This window comes from Onychomys torridus, chromosome 8, assembly GCF_903995425.1.
Source record: "Onychomys torridus chromosome 8, mOncTor1.1, whole genome shotgun sequence".
Classification (NCBI taxonomy): domain Eukaryota; kingdom Metazoa; phylum Chordata; class Mammalia; order Rodentia; family Cricetidae; genus Onychomys; species Onychomys torridus.
Window position 1 is genome coordinate 46,223,874 of NC_050450.1, and position 15,125 is coordinate 46,238,998.

General features: G+C 44.1%; 1 protein-coding gene across 1 annotated transcript; it reads left to right on the plus strand.

Moving 5' to 3' along the window:
* Positions 1-205: 205 nt before the first annotated feature.
* Mrpl22 (mitochondrial ribosomal protein L22) lies at positions 206-15,125 on the plus strand. The gene is made up of 7 exons (XM_036198407.1): positions 206-265; positions 346-394; positions 4,227-4,344; positions 6,649-6,714; positions 7,399-7,476; positions 8,495-8,564; positions 14,848-15,125. Exons 1-7 carry the CDS (start codon positions 238-240, stop codon positions 15,057-15,059), a joined length of 621 nt encoding a protein of 206 aa, XP_036054300.1. The 5' UTR covers positions 206-237; the 3' UTR covers positions 15,060-15,125.

Below are 15,125 nucleotides of genomic sequence, written 5' to 3' on the forward strand. Positions count from 1 at the left end.
TTCTGAATCCAGGTGAATTTCCGGAAACCCACTGTTTTTCAGACTTTATGAGGTCATTTACTTACTCTAAAGCAAGACTTGTCTGACCAGACTTTAAGCCTGAACCACGCGTTCTAGGTCCCCATGGCAACGCATTCAGACTTTCCGGGCGTGTGTGTGGGGAGGGGCGATGGCCTCGGACTGCGCATGCGTGCAGTCAGCCGGCGTTTGAACTCCGGGGCTTCCGTCCGGCCAGACATGGCGGCCGCAGTGCTTCGGGAGTTGGGTAAGGCTTAAGGCTTTCCTAGAATGTGGGGACGGGGAGACAGTGAGCATCAGGGTTGACAGCTCGTATTCATGTTGCAGGTGCGCTGTGGGTACCTAACCTGAGGATCCGGGCATCGCAGACGCTGCGGTAAGTCTCCTGCCGTGGGGATTCTCGCGGCCCGGGCTGCTTCGCGTCTGCATCCCTGACAGGGTGTTGTCTCTCAGCGCCTCAGGCAACTGGGGTTTTGAACCTTTTGCTCTGCAGAGCGTTCTGGAGCCTCTTGAGAAAAGCTTTTTATTTTTATTTTTTGTTTGTGAGTCTCTCTACGTAGGTCAGGCCGGCCTCCACCTCCCCGTCTTAGGTTGGGATCCCAGGCCGTGCAACATCATGCCAGGAGGCAAACGTTCTTGTGTAGAAGTTAAGGAATACAATTGAATTAGCACTGGCGTGGAGCCATAGGGTACTGAGGAAGTTTTGATTGCATATATAGTACTGGTAAATTAGTTGCTTTGTTTAGAGTAATATTTTCACTTAATTATGGTGGTTTGGTACTTGCTTGATTCAGTTGAAGACCCATTTGAGTCTTGAGAATGTTGTAAGTATTCGTAAAACTTTGCCATTATTAATTCACGGCACACTTCAATTACCAAGCATTATATTTAATTTGCCAAATCTGTATTGAGGATTTGAGAAATGGAAGGCACTGTTGCATGAAGGGATGTCAGAGGGTGAGTACCTCACTCTGAAGAAATCTTGTTTAATAGTTTATCATAGTGGCTTCTTAGAAGAAAGATTAAAGTCAGAGCCGAGCAGTTCATGGTTCTGTCATCCTGCTGTGAGCAATGAAATAAAAAAAAAAAAAAGTTAGCGGCCTTAGAGACATCGTCACATTCTTTTTCTTACACATACGAAAACCGAGGCCCAAAGAAGTGACAATGTACCCACCGATGTTAATGGCGCAGAAGTGTAAACACTCACGATTCTAACTGGATAAGGAAGTTTGAAGCTGGGTACTGTAAAGTCTAGAGATCACAGGACAGTAACTGTTCAGTGGGCCTCTTATTCAAAACTCCTGGCCATCACTAGTATGCTGTGCTAGATACTGCCCAGTGTGATGATGCATTAATTAGTCATCCAGCAACAACAGAATGAAGTTCATTTTATTCTCCTATGACATAAAATTATATCTAAATATATTGAGAGTCCTAAGTGCCAGGTTAAGCATTTTACTGCCGTATCTCATTTGCACTGTTTCATTATGGCTTTAGATATATTTGACGGTTTCAACACCCTAAAGATACTACCTTTACAAGTGCCAGGGTTGTCCCATGTTGGCCTGTGTGGTTGTCCATAAGTAGCTCCCAAGCTCCTTTCCTGTGCTTCTGTGGCCTGTGCTAGCTTGCTTGGCTTGTGATCTGGCAAACTATTTCTTACTTGTTTTGCATACGTTCTGCTTTAGGATCTTGACCAGCCACTTCCTCTAGAAGTTTGTTTCTTTTCAGTAGGAAATGATATTTCAAGAACATAGTCTGGGGTCTAGGGTACGCATGGCGTCCAGGTGGGTCATTTACTGTAGGAAATTTCAATCCTCTTCTTACATGGGGGCTGGACGGATGGCTCAGTGGTTACAGCACTGACTGCTCTTCCAGAGGACCTGGTTCCAATTCCCAGAACCACATGTTGGCTAACAACCTTTGTAATTCCAGAAGATCTGATGCCCTCTTTTGGCCTCCAAGAGTAATACATATTGTGATGAGGACTTACATACAGGCAAAATACTCATACCCAGTAAGTGTTTATAATGTATAAATACTAAACTGGTTTGAGTGTGGTGATACATGCCTTTAATCCCAACACTCGGGAGGCAGAGTTATATAGAGAAACCCTGTCTCTCACACACACACACACACACACACACACACACACACACACAAAAAACCAAAACAACAACAAAAAACCAGCCAAACAAACAAAAACTTGGGCTTGGCAGTGAACACCTTTAATCCTAGCACTCAGGAGGCAGAGGCAAGTGGATGTCTGTGAGTTCAAGGCCAACCTAGTAGTCTATAGAGAGCTCCAGGACAGCCAAGACTACATAGAGAGACCCTGACCTAACTCAAAAAAGCCATACATACAAAATTAAAATATATAAATAATAAAATAGTTACTCATTTTTCTTACCTCAACAAAGAATTTTAAACTGAAGGAGGACGTGAACATTCTTGTTTCAGAAGGGGTTCCTTGTGGTGCTCAGGCATAGAAAGAGGGGTTAGAGCCAGGTGGTGGTGGTGGTGGTGGTGGTGGTGGTGGTGGTGCAGCACACCTTTAATCACATGGCTGGGGAGGCAGAGGCAGGCAGATCTCTGAGTCCGAGGCCAGCCTGGTCTACATAGTGGGTTCCAGGACAGCCAGGGCTACACGGAGAAACCCTGTCTTGGAAAGAGAGAAAAAAGAGGGTTAGAAACTTGGTGAGGTGGTGGGAGAGCAGTGGTCAAGAGGCCACGGCCGTAGCTGTGGAAGACGGCAGTCCTGAACTAGGGTGGTTGCAGCGACTTCATCTATAGCAATCTGTCGGGTAGAGTTGGGCATTTTAGAAAAGATTCCTGATTACTAATTGTTTCACTTTCTTATTATTGCATTAGGAGGTGGCTGGATCTTTTAGATGGGTCTTAGTGAGAAGAAGTTAGGTCACTGGGGGCCATGGCTTTGAAGATACCTTTCCTTCCTCTGCTTTCCCACTACCTGAAGTGAGAAGATCCTCTGCATCCTTGCCATGCATCCTTTCTGTGCATTCTTGCTGTGACAGAGTAGGCCACCCTAGGTCCAAGTACCATGGACAAGAACCTTTATCTGGGAGCCAATAAACTAATACACCAAGCATTTGAGAGACAGTTCTTGGTAGTATCAATAGGACTTGGTGGCTGGCCCTGGCAGGGAAGTTGAAGATGCACTCCAGGACACTGCTTTCCAAGAAGGGTTTATTTAGTGATATAGAGTGGCTGCTACTGGGGAAGACAGGAGGAAGAATGGACATTTGGGGTGTGCAGGCCACGGAGTAGTGAATTTAAAGTTTTCATTACCAAGTCCCAATCTGCTAATCAGCATTAACAGAAATCTTTTGCATTCCCAATTGCCTCTCTGATGGTTTTCTCTCTCCCCCTTCCCCAGGGTTTCTGGACCTCATTTTGTAAACCATGTAGGCCTCGAATTCACAGAGATCCATCTGCCTCTGCTTCCCAAGTGCTGGGATTAAAGGAGTATGCAATCACCACCTGGTTCAATACCTAACATTCACATCAGACCTCTCCTGTTCTCAGATCTGTCCCTTTGCACAGGTGATAAAGGCCTTTGCCATTTGTGACAGTCTGTGTCTTCATCTCTGCTAGGTGAATCTTTTAATTTAAGAGTTATTTTTCTGGGTGTGGTGGCATGCACCTTTAATCCTAGCACTTGGGAGGCAGAGTTATGCAGAGCTCTGTGAGTTTGAGGCCAGCCTGGTCTACAGAGTGAGTTCCAGGACAGCCAGGGCTATGTAGTGAGATCCTGTCTCAAATAACCCCCACCAAAAAAAAGTTGCCTGAAGCCACTCCGAAGTCCTCTGCTCTTCCCTGTGCTTTAGTTTTATATGTCTAGTTGTTTCATTTATTTGTCTTGCATATTCACCAGAGTTGGGGAACTCTACACGTCAGGAATCAGTCCACTGTATCTTCTTCTCCCAGTCTTTATAGGACTAAATTGTTAGTATTCACCTCTCAGGGCCAAGAGTGGGTTAATACCTGCTCACCATTTGGCTTATACAAACTGCAAGCTCTCATCTTAGCCTCCAACTCAACTAGTTCTGTGGTGTCTAGATAAAGCCTTCTTTTAGATGAACTAGATGAACTTCCAGTTGTGATCCTAAAATTGCCCAAATGGTGGTGATGTGTCTTCCCAAACTGCAGAGAAGTTCCAATTGTCTTACAGATTTCTTTCCTTTCAGAGTTCTACCCCAGTCATGTATCCACACAAGTGCTTCTCTTGACATTTCTCGGAGATGGGAGAAGAAGAATAAGATTGTTTACCCACCACAACTGCCTGGTGAACCTCGGAGACCAGCAGTAAGTTTATGGGTAGAAGTAATCTCCTAATTTTTTTTTTTTTTCTTTTTGAGTCAGGTCTTACATAGTATAGGCTGGTATTGAATTCAACACTTAGCCCAGGATGGCTTTGAACCCACAGAAATCTGCCTGTTTCTGCCTCCCAGGTGCTGGGGATTGAAGGTGTGCGCCACTGGGTCCTGCCTGACAGTCCTTGTGTTTTTATGTGTCTAGCAGTGAGTTGTTTGTTCCGTGTTAAAGGGATATTGTGCATTAATTTATATGTTCTAATGAACTGACTTAAGCATACCAGATTGCATCTGTATCTTAGATTGCCAGTTGCAATGGGCCAGGTCAAATTGATTAGTGAAATGAAATCAGTAAGATACACTCCTGACACGGAACAGAGAAGACCTGCTGCTGACCCAGTTGTCTTTGTCCTGCTGTTCTGCCCAAGGGCAATGGGAACCAGCTGCAAGCCATGCTTCTTTGTGCATGCCCCTGCTCTGACCACCTGAGAGAGAGCGTGCGACCCCTCTCCTCCATTCTTACTCGGTCACATACTCAGAGAAGACCACACCCCCATAGGGCTAGTCACCCCAATACCATTGAGTGAACAGATCGAATCCCCCAAAACAACCAATGCTGTTGCTTATCTGCTTGCCTTTATCAGTCTGCTGAGCCAACCTAAGGGCTTGAGATGCTGATTTTTCACTGTGTGAGGCTTTTTGGTGATGTTTAAGTTTTAATTTTTTTGGTTTTTTGTTTTTGTTTCTGTTTTTGAGACAGAATCTATGTAGCTTTGGCTATTCTCACTATATAGCTCAGGCTGGCCTCAAACTCACAGAGATCTGCCTGCCTCTTCATCCTGGGTGCTGGGATTAATTACTGATAGTGAAGCATGATGGGTTGGCACAAGTTGTCTTCGCCATTGTGTATCTGAATATATAATATATTGAATATACAATTACTGTTTTGTTTCTTTTTGTAACATACCCTCAGGTTTTTATTGAATCATTGGATGCCTACCAAAGATGTATCTTACTTTTAGCAGCTCAGTAATACAATTGTTTTTTTTTTTTTACATATGTCAAACTGCCAAAGGTTATTCTAGTCTGAGATGTAAAGCAGCCTCCAGCTCTAAGTGAGTTTGTAGTGGCATGCATATACAGCTGCTAAAAAGTTTAGGAATTACAAGGGAGCACTACCACATCCAGTGTGAGCAGTTCCAGGGCTCAAGTCCAGCACTAGGCAAACATTCTCACAACTCCAGCCATCTAATTAAAAAAAAAAATTAGTTAAAAAAATTTTTTTTTAAATTTTTTGAAGTGGTAATAGGGCTAACAGTTGGAAGAAGGTGAACTTTAGAGTCTTCAGGAAAGTGTGGGAGTGTCTTCATGTTTCTATTGCTGTGAAAAGACATGATGGCCACAGCTACTATTTTTTTTTCCCAAGAGAGGGTTTCTCCGTGTAACAGCTTGGCTGTTCAGGAACTCCCTCTGTAGACCAGGCTGGCCTCAAACTCACAGAGATCCACCTGCCTCTGCCTTCTGAGTGCTGGGATTAAAGGTGTGCCACACCACTACTCAGCATCAGCAACTCTTATAAAGGAAAACATTTAATTGGGGCTGGCTACAAGTTCAGAGATTTAGTCCATTATTGTCTTGGTGGAAGCATGGTGGTGTGCAGAGACAGATGTGGTGCTGGAGAGGTAGCTGAGCGTTCTACATACAGATGGGCAGGCAGCAGGAGGAGAGAGAGCCACTGGGCCTGGCTTGAGCTTCTGGGACCTCAAAGCCCACCCCCAGTGACACACTTCTTCTAACAAAGCCACACCTACTCTATCAAGCACACACATCCTAATCTTTTCAAATAATGCCACTCCCCATGAGTCTTTGGGGGCCATTTCTGTCCAAACCACCACAGGAGGCACTTACGCTGGACTTGGATTCCTCCATGCCTGGCTTTTCCCTGTGCTTGCTGGCTTTCAGGTCTTATGCAAACCACTTGGTTTGTCGGTTTCAGTTTATAAAAGGATTATACGATGGTTCCTCTCCCTACTCAACTTACTAAAAACTGTGACTTGTTGAGTAGTTGCTTGGTTAAAGAATTAGTTTCTGTTACTTCCTTACTAACCTTTTAACATAATTAGACTTTGAAAAAAGCAAACTCTGTGTACAAAGGAGAATCTCTGGAGTCTTTATAGTTTTATTTCCTGTGACAACAGTGTTGTCATTGGGCATAGAGTATGGGAGCTAACAGTTATGTCACTGTCACTTTGATAACCCTGCTACAACATGTTTTTCTTTTTTTCCCACTTGCAAGGAAATTTACCATTGTAGGAGACAAATAAAATACAGCAAGGACAAGATGTGGTATCTGGCAAAATTGGTAAGCTAACATGACTCCCTTGTAATACCCAGAAAAAGAAGCTGTGTGTTCCTCTGAAGACCTGATGATTATTACCTCAAATTTCCCAGAAGATAGGGAATGTCATTTTGTGTTCAGTGATGTAGCAGGTCATCAAGAGAGACACTAACTCACAGTGGAAATAGACACTGAAACAAGGGCAGCAGAGTTGCCAACAACCAGAGGACCCAGGGCACCTGCTCGCTTCTCTGTAGTAGTTTTAATACCGTGACTCTAGTTCTTAAGTGTTTATCTTGGAGGAGAGAGAGACCTCAAGATGCTTGCTTACCTGTATAAACAGGTTTAATCTCATGATACTGTTGGTTCTTACATATTCTCCTTGGTGAGGAGCAAAGAGAAATGCAGCAGTACAGAACCGTTTATCCCATGTGTGGGGATGAGTGTGGGTTGGCATCAGCCTGTCTCAGTTGTGTCTGCCTTCATAGTTCTGAAGCTGTTGTACATAAAACTGTTTTGTGCTTATAGCATGTAAGTTTAATTTTTAACTAAAAGATAGGATCTCTTTCAAACCTGTTTTTCTATTTTGCTTGGTTTTAACTCACAGTTTCTAGAATTCTAACTGATTGTGTAAGGTTCTTCTTACTGTCATTGAAAGGAAACATTGCTTTTGAGAAGACGTTTGTTCATTCATCTGTCCCCCTTTAGATACGAGGCATGTCCATTGATCAGGCTTTGGCTCAGTTGGAGTTCAATGATAAAAAGGGGGCTCAAATAATTAAAGAGGTAAGACTTGGTGGTTGGGAGGGATGGGTATGCAGCTGTCTTTAAGCCTAAATCTTGGATTCCTAAGATTTGTAGTGTAAATGTATTGTTTTTATGAGATGCAGATTCAGGGCTCCCAGTTTTCTTAAGTTCCTTAAGTCCCTTATTCCTGAGAAATAAATGCTTTACATGCATTTTTTCTCAGATGCCTTTATATGCACCAGACACTTTTTTTATTGTTGATGAAATGATTGGAAGCCTTTTTAACAAATGACTGGCCCTTATTTTGGAGTGATGCTAAAGATTAAACTCAGGGCCTAGCATATGCTAGGGACATACTCTACCACTAAACTGCACTTCCAGCCCAGACTCGGTATGGTTTTTGTTTATCACAAGAGTCTTTTTTGAGGGGTGGGGAGCCAACTTCCACAATGAGAATTTACAATTTTGTATAAGCAATTGGACGGAAGAAGCCCTGGCATGGTACTCAGGACACTTGGAAGTTTGTTGTCTCTGATGCTTCTCCTGTGGTCATCGGTTTGTATTTGTACATAGGTAGTCCCTAGGGTCTCCAATGCCTCACTGGGCACAGTCCTAATGTACTAGGCACATGGGTGTTCCCTTTAGAATGCTGGAGTCCCTGACTCAGATTCAGTGTTCCTTCCAGTGGCATGACTTGGGGTATGGGCTCTCCTCCCTTCCCTTACAGAGCCTCAACAGGGCCATGGGCCCTATGTTAGTTCTGAGAAAGGGATGTCTTCTGATCCCTTTTCCTTGGTACAACCAGCATTTGATGCCTTTAAAAATGGCTGGAAATGGGAGACAGAGGCAAACCAATCTCTGTGTGTTCCAGGGCAGCCAGAGCTGCAAAGTGGGCCCTTGCCTCAAAAAACAAAACAAAAAACCCCACCAAAAAATAAATAAAGTTCACTGTGAAGTGAAGGCTTGACTAGGCATATTTTAGACATAACAAAAGATGAGATTTAATCCCACGTTAGTTCAAAATCAGTATATGAGCAGGCCTTTCTTGTTGTTTAAGGTACTCTTAGAAGCACAAGACATGGCAGTGAGAGACCATAATGTGGAATTCAGATCCAACTTATATGTAGGTAAGACTTTTTTCTATCCTTAGCACTAGCGATGTCTTTTACTTGATGCCAAGTTTGGCGAAAATGGTCTTTGGTGTCTGAATACTTAGGCCAATTGCCTGTTCTGGTGAGTGTAGAGACCCACAGAGATTTCCCAGTGAGAACTTACTCAGGGTCCAAGAATCTGAGTTTGTTTTACACAGCAGGGCTGCATAAGGGGATAATTTGACCACAGGTGTGGTTACCAGGTGTTTGGAAGGGTCTGTACTTGTCTATGCAGTGTGCTTTGATCTAGCATGGGGGAGGTCCTTTGCCCCACCCCTTGGCATTGTTATAAAAAGCCCTTTTGAAGAGCCAGAAGGGGCCATTGGGTTTTGATCCAGGTCTCCTGAAGCTAACCTGTGAAGTTTCTTATCTCTCTCTCCTCCTCATAGGAACTCTTTTAAAAGGTGGGAGCTTGCCTCCCACAGATGGTGCCAGAACTAGAGACTTGGGTGCAGAGGAAGTAAATGGGGGAGTGAGCACTGTGGAAGCAGTTGGACTTGTCAGGTTTTGTATTAAGGTTAAGGTGGTGGTATTTTATTCTTCAGGAGCAAAAACTGTATATAGAAAAGTTAGGCTACAGCAAATCTCTTTCTCTCTAGTTTTCTCTCTTTCTTTCTCTCTCAATTTCTATCTATTAAATTAGGAAAAAATATAGGGTTTAAAGAAATGGTAATGGTGTCATGGGCCTATGAGGATGCTGGACTAAAGTCTATCAAATTGTGCAAACAGGAAAATTGTATACCATGTGAATTATCTGTCAATAAAGATCTTATATATATAAAAAAAATAGGGTTTAGGTATAGGAATATTGTGTAGGAAGAAACTTAGGGTAAGAGTAGAATTTCCCTAGTACTAGACCTCAAAACAGTGTTGAGGAACAAGCAGCCACTGCGGACTTAGCAGTCTGAGAAAGAAAAGCTGCTATCAGGCAGGGAAATAGTACACAGATATTCACTTGTAGGGAGTTTGAAAACCAGGGGAGTTCAGGTAGAACAGCAACAAGTGCAGAGGATCTTGGAGTTCGTAGAGGAGCTGTTTCCTTGGGTTTCCGACTATGGGACTCTGGACGCAGACTCCTGGGGGAGAATCGGAGTTGAACTGCAACAATATTATGAAAAACATGGGCTGGAAAAGATTCTCATGGAAGCTTTTGGCCTGTGGGCATTAATTTGGTACAGATTAGGTGTAAGTCTTGAGTGGCAGGGGGGAATTTTCCCTGAGGTAGATATGAGTGGAATAAGACCCTCCATTCCACTGGAGCTGCCACTAGATGAGAACATCTGTACAACATCATTCAATCAGAGTCAGTTCCCTCTTGGCCATGAAGCCAAGTTTAAGGAATGGAAGTCTTGGGATGAGACAAGGGAGGAACTGAAGGACTTGAAAGACTTAATAATTTCTCTTTTCCCAAAACTGGAGGCTCTTCAGGTCTCTCCTTAAGGATACTCATCTTCATTCTGTAGGGGCAGAAATTAGACTCACCTGAGGGGTCGTCTATCAGAATGGAAAATTCACCTATAATTGCTCTGGCATAAAGACCTCCTGGAACATGGCAAATCTTTGCTGCTAGTTCTACATCTCTCCTTTAAGTTAGTTACAGAAGCAGCTAGCAGAGGGGAGGAGGTGCAAGGCTTTCAAATGTTCCCTGTAATTGAACAGCCAAGACGCCCAGGGCAATATAGTGTGAGTGAATGTAAATGGAGCCAGGGGTACAGCAGCTGCAACTGGATGCGTGCAACTAGGTTTCCTGGACCCAGAAGGGTCTGTAGGTAGGCAGGCTCAGAGATAGGAGGTGCAGACAGACTGGGACAGTAAAAAAGCTGAATGGATCTAGCAGCCAAAGTCACACAGTTTTTGTTTGGTGGCTGAGCAGAAAGCTTTCCAAAAGGAGCTCTGTAGCAGCTCAGTTATGATGGCAGCCACCTTTGTCCTGAGGCAAGGTTCCTCTGGAAAGACTGCCATAAAAATGTTGCTGTAACTGAGAATGGAGTTTCAGCAATGCTTGTTTGAATTGAACTGAGTTGTTGCATGCAGGGGAGCAGCAACAAATTTGGGACTCCTCATATTTGGAACTGTTTGCCTAAAAGTCATTACAACGTGGACTGCTAAAAGGGACTTCAGAGTAGCTGACAGGCCAGGCCCTGGTCTTAGGCTGTCAGTGGAACTTTAAGACTGTTATTAGAACTGAGTTTTTTTGAGCTTTTGCAGACCTCAGAAATGAAACAGTTTTGAGTTCACCTACAAGTTTAACTGTGGTGACTCACAATTCATGTACCTTCTGTCTTATTGGAAGAAAATGTAAATAGCTCTGTTAAGAGATCTCTCTTAGATGTTTGCTAAAGTTGCAAAGTAGTCCTATAGAGAGTTTGCTTTTGAATGTAAGTTTATAAGAATTTTAAACATGTATAGTAATATTTATACTAGAATTATGTTAATCTGTTGATATTAAGGAACCATGGTTTGGTGAAGCTAAGAGAGTCTTTAAGTTTGATGTGGTTGCATCAGGAGTTTTTTGATTTATTTGATGCATTTGCATCAAGAATTTATTGATTTACAAAAGGGCTTGGCACAGCTAAGGCTGTTACCGACATCTTTTTTTTTTTTTTTTTTTTCCGAGACAGGGTTTCTCTGTGTAGCTTTGCGCCTTTCCTGGAACTCACTTTGTAGACCAGGCTAGCCTCGAACTCACAGAGATCCACCTACCTCTGCCTCCCAAGTGCTGGGATTAAAGGCGTGCGCCACAACCACCCGGCTGTTATAGACATCTTAGACCCACTGAAAAAGGACATTCCATCTTGGTCATCCTCTACTCCTTTACTGGGGGGTGTGCCTGCCATAGGGATTACTGTGGTTGTTCCAGCTACTTGCAAGCTCTTAGTAGGGACCTGAGTTAGAGCCAAGTTAAGCTCTGTAATTCCCCCTGCCAGTGGCTAGTAGTCAGGGGCAGGTAAATTTCTTCTTCCTAGCTGCCAACCTAAGACAGAATATGCTTGATGGAAAATGCTTGATGGAAAGTGTATCTTCAGGATGGGTAAGGCTGATAGGGAAGAAGGACGACCTATGACAGGCACAGTCTATCTGAGAGGTCTAAGGGGCCCTTTATTATATTAAGAAGGGGAGATGTAGAGACCCACATAGGTTTCCTAGTGAGAATTGAGGGATTTAGGATCCAAGAATCTGAACTTGCTTTACCCAGCAGGGCTTCATAAGGGGATGATTTGACAGTAGGTGTGGTTACCAGGTGTTTGGAGGGGTCTACACTTGGCTGTGTGGTGGTTTTTGATCTAGCAAGGGGGAGGTCTTTTGCCTTGCCCCTTGGCATTGTTATAAAAATCCCTTTTGAAGAGGCAGAAGGGGCCATTGGGTTTTGATCCAAGTCATCATGAAGCTATCCTGTGTTTCTTTCTCCTCTTCACCGCTGTCTTTCTATCTGAAAGTATCTTATCCCTCTCTCCTCCTCATAGGAACCCTTTTAAAAGGTGGGAGCTAGCCTCCCACAGGTAAGGACTTTCTTTAGCCCTTAGCACCTCAGTGTTAACCTGTCATGAGTGATAGATGTGCTAACTTCTAGCTGCCTGATCTGAATGGGACTCAGGGTGTGGATTCTCTCACCAGTGCTTATTACACATGGATTTTAGGACTGGCTCATGATGCCACCCTTTAGCCACAATAAAACTGAGAACAACCACAAATTATCTAAAAGATGGATTGTTGGTCATGGTGCACACACCTTTAGTACCAGCACCCAGGAGGCAGAGACAGGTGGCTCTCTGGGTTCAAGGCCATCCTGGTCTACATGATGGTTTCCAAGACAGCTAGAGCTACACAGAGAGACTGTCTCAGAGTAGGGGTTGTTGGGGGGTGATGGTGGAGAGAAAAGATAGATGAATTGCCAGGTGGAAGGAGGTCAAAAAAGGATTGCATGTAAACTTTAAGGGTCTTTTTTATAATGTACTTCTGCCATAAGAGTAACTGAAACGGAGCCTTCTAGTCATCAGGGTGAAAGACCTGCTGATCTATGAAAAAGAGAAAAACACAGACAGACCAAAACCACTGAACCATCTAATCAATGAGCAGGCAAAGGAATTGTGCAGTTCTTAAGAGAAAAATGTGAAATACATGAACAAATGTTCAACATCCTCAGCCAGAGTGGGCAGTGGGAACCTTAAACACCTCTGTGCGAATATAAACTAGTGCAGCCACTATGGAAATCAATATGAAGAGCTCTCCAAAACTGAAAACAGACCAACCACATGATGCAGCCACAGCACTCCTAGGCACACATCCAGATGACTTTGAGTTAGCATACCATAGGCACCTGCACACTGTGTTTAGTGGGGCACTGTTCAGAATACACAAGATATGTACATATGCACATGCCACAGGATGCACCATAGCCTGCTTGTGGAGGTCAGAAGACAGTTTTGTGGAGTTGTGTCTCTGCGCCTTTATGTGGATTCCAAGGGCAAACTCAGATTGTCAGGCTTGCATGGCAAGTGCTTTCCATAGGGTCGTTTACCAGCCCCAGTCTGCCTTGTTCACCTGCGTGTTGGAGATGGAATTTCCCTTCACTTGCAGGACCATATGCAGTCTGTCCCCCAGGCTTGACTCTCAGTTCCTCTTGTTTGTGTGCCTCTTAAACATGGCTAGTGTCAGTGTGCCCTGTTGTCTTCCTAAACAAGCTGAGCGTGCTTGCATCAGGCAGGAACAGGGATGGAGGGTTGCTGTGGGATGTTCTGTATGTCAAATGTGTTGCTCTGATTGGTTAATAAGTAAACACTGATTGGCCAGTAGCCAGGCAGGAAGTATAGGTGGGACAAGGAGGAGAATTGGGGGAAGTGGAAGGCTGAGGCGGAGAGATACTGCCAGCCGTCGCCATGGCAAGGAAGATGTAAGGTACCGGTAAGCCATGAGCCACATGGCAAAGTATAGATTAATAGAAATGGGTTAATTTAAGATAGAAGAAGTAGATAACAAGAAGCCTGAGCCATTAGGCCAAACAGTTTAAATAATATAAGCAGCAGTGTGTTTATTATGTAAGTGGGCTGTCGGACTGCCAGGCTTGGCGGGACCCGGAGAGAAAACTCTCCAGCTACCATTCCTTTGTATATAGTCTTGTATTAGGTTAGAACTTTCTTATTTAGACAAAAGGGGGAGATGTAGTGGGTAGCCATTCCAGCTTTGACCTGGAAGTTCCAACCCACATTGAGGCTTTGGTAACGGTCACGGGCTGAGAGAGGACACTGAAGACACGGATGCGGGGGCTCCCTTGGTTCCTGGACCCTGGACGCTGGAGGTAGACCAAGCAGAGTAGACACTGCCAGACTGCGCCACACCTTTCCCAGACCCTGTAAACTATCCCTTCACTTGTTACTTACCCCACAAAATAAACCTCCCTTTTAACTACATGGAGTGGCCTTAATAGTTTCACCAACATCAGGTGATTCTGGTCTCAGGTCAAGTTTCTCCTCAGGGATGCTTATTTTATATAAGACTGCCTTAATAGCCTGGTGTGGTACATTTTTTTTTTGTTGTTGTTTTTGTTGTTGTTGTTTGTTTTGTTTTTTGTTTTTTGAAACAGGGTTTCTCTGTGTAGCTTTGCACTTTTCCTGGAACTCACTCTGTAGACCAGGCTGGCCTCGAACTCACAGAGATCCACCTGCCTCTGCCTCCCGAGTGCTGGGATTAAACGCCCGGCTGTGGTACATGCTTTTAATCCCAGCACTTTGGAGGCAGAGGCAAGCAGATCTCTGTGAGTTCGAAGCCAGCCTGGTCTACAGAGTGAGTTCCAGGACAGCCAGGGCTAGCTACTCAGAGAAACCCTATCTTGAAAAAACAAACAACAAAAGACTGGCCTTGAATTTGCTCTGTAGCTAAGGATGGCCTTGAAATCCTGATCTCCCTGCCTTTGCTTCCTGGATTACAGGCACCAGCACCATGCCATTAGTGTATGTCACGTTAGTCTGATTTGTTTAATTAATGAAACTTGCATTAATTGAAAGTGTTACCATATTTTCTGTCCTCCTCTGGCATAAACTGTGTGGCAGCAGGGTCCATGCTTCATCTCCTAGAGCAGTGCATGGTTCCTAAGTTAGTGCTCCAGGGACTTGTGGTTGAGATGAGTGTGTTCTAGCCAACCAGCAATCTCTTGTAGTCATTGGATCTAGTGAAAGATGGGTCAGGGCTTGCTTAGCTGGAACGGATGCCATCCTATGGCTAGCAGACATGTCCCATCATTCTCTCTTTCTTTCCTCCGTAGCCGAGTCTACCTCAGGTCGAGGCCAGTGCCTGAAGCGCATTCGTTACCATGGCCGAGGTCGCTTTGGCATCATGGAAAAGGTCTATTGCCACTATTTTGTGAAGCTGGTGGAAGGACCTCCACCCCTGCCCGAAGCACCCAAGACAACAGTCGACCATGCCAAGGAGTATATTCAGCAACTTCGAAACCGGACCATCATCCACACTCTGTGATGGTCATTCTGGCTCCAGTGTATATATTTTACATTTATTTTAAAAAGTAAAAACAGATAATTTTTA

Bases quoted from the DNA above. Each gene is read 5' to 3' on its own strand.
- Mrpl22 (XM_036198407.1), top strand. From the start codon at position 238: ATGGCGGCCGCAGTGCTTCGGGAGTTGG. The intron at 4,345-6,648 runs GTAAGTTTATGG...CCCACTTGCAAG, and splicing joins GTGAACCTCGGAGACCAGCA to GAAATTTACCATTGTAGGAG. The intron at 6,715-7,398 runs GTAAGCTAACAT...GTCCCCCTTTAG, and splicing joins TGTGGTATCTGGCAAAATTG to ATACGAGGCATGTCCATTGA.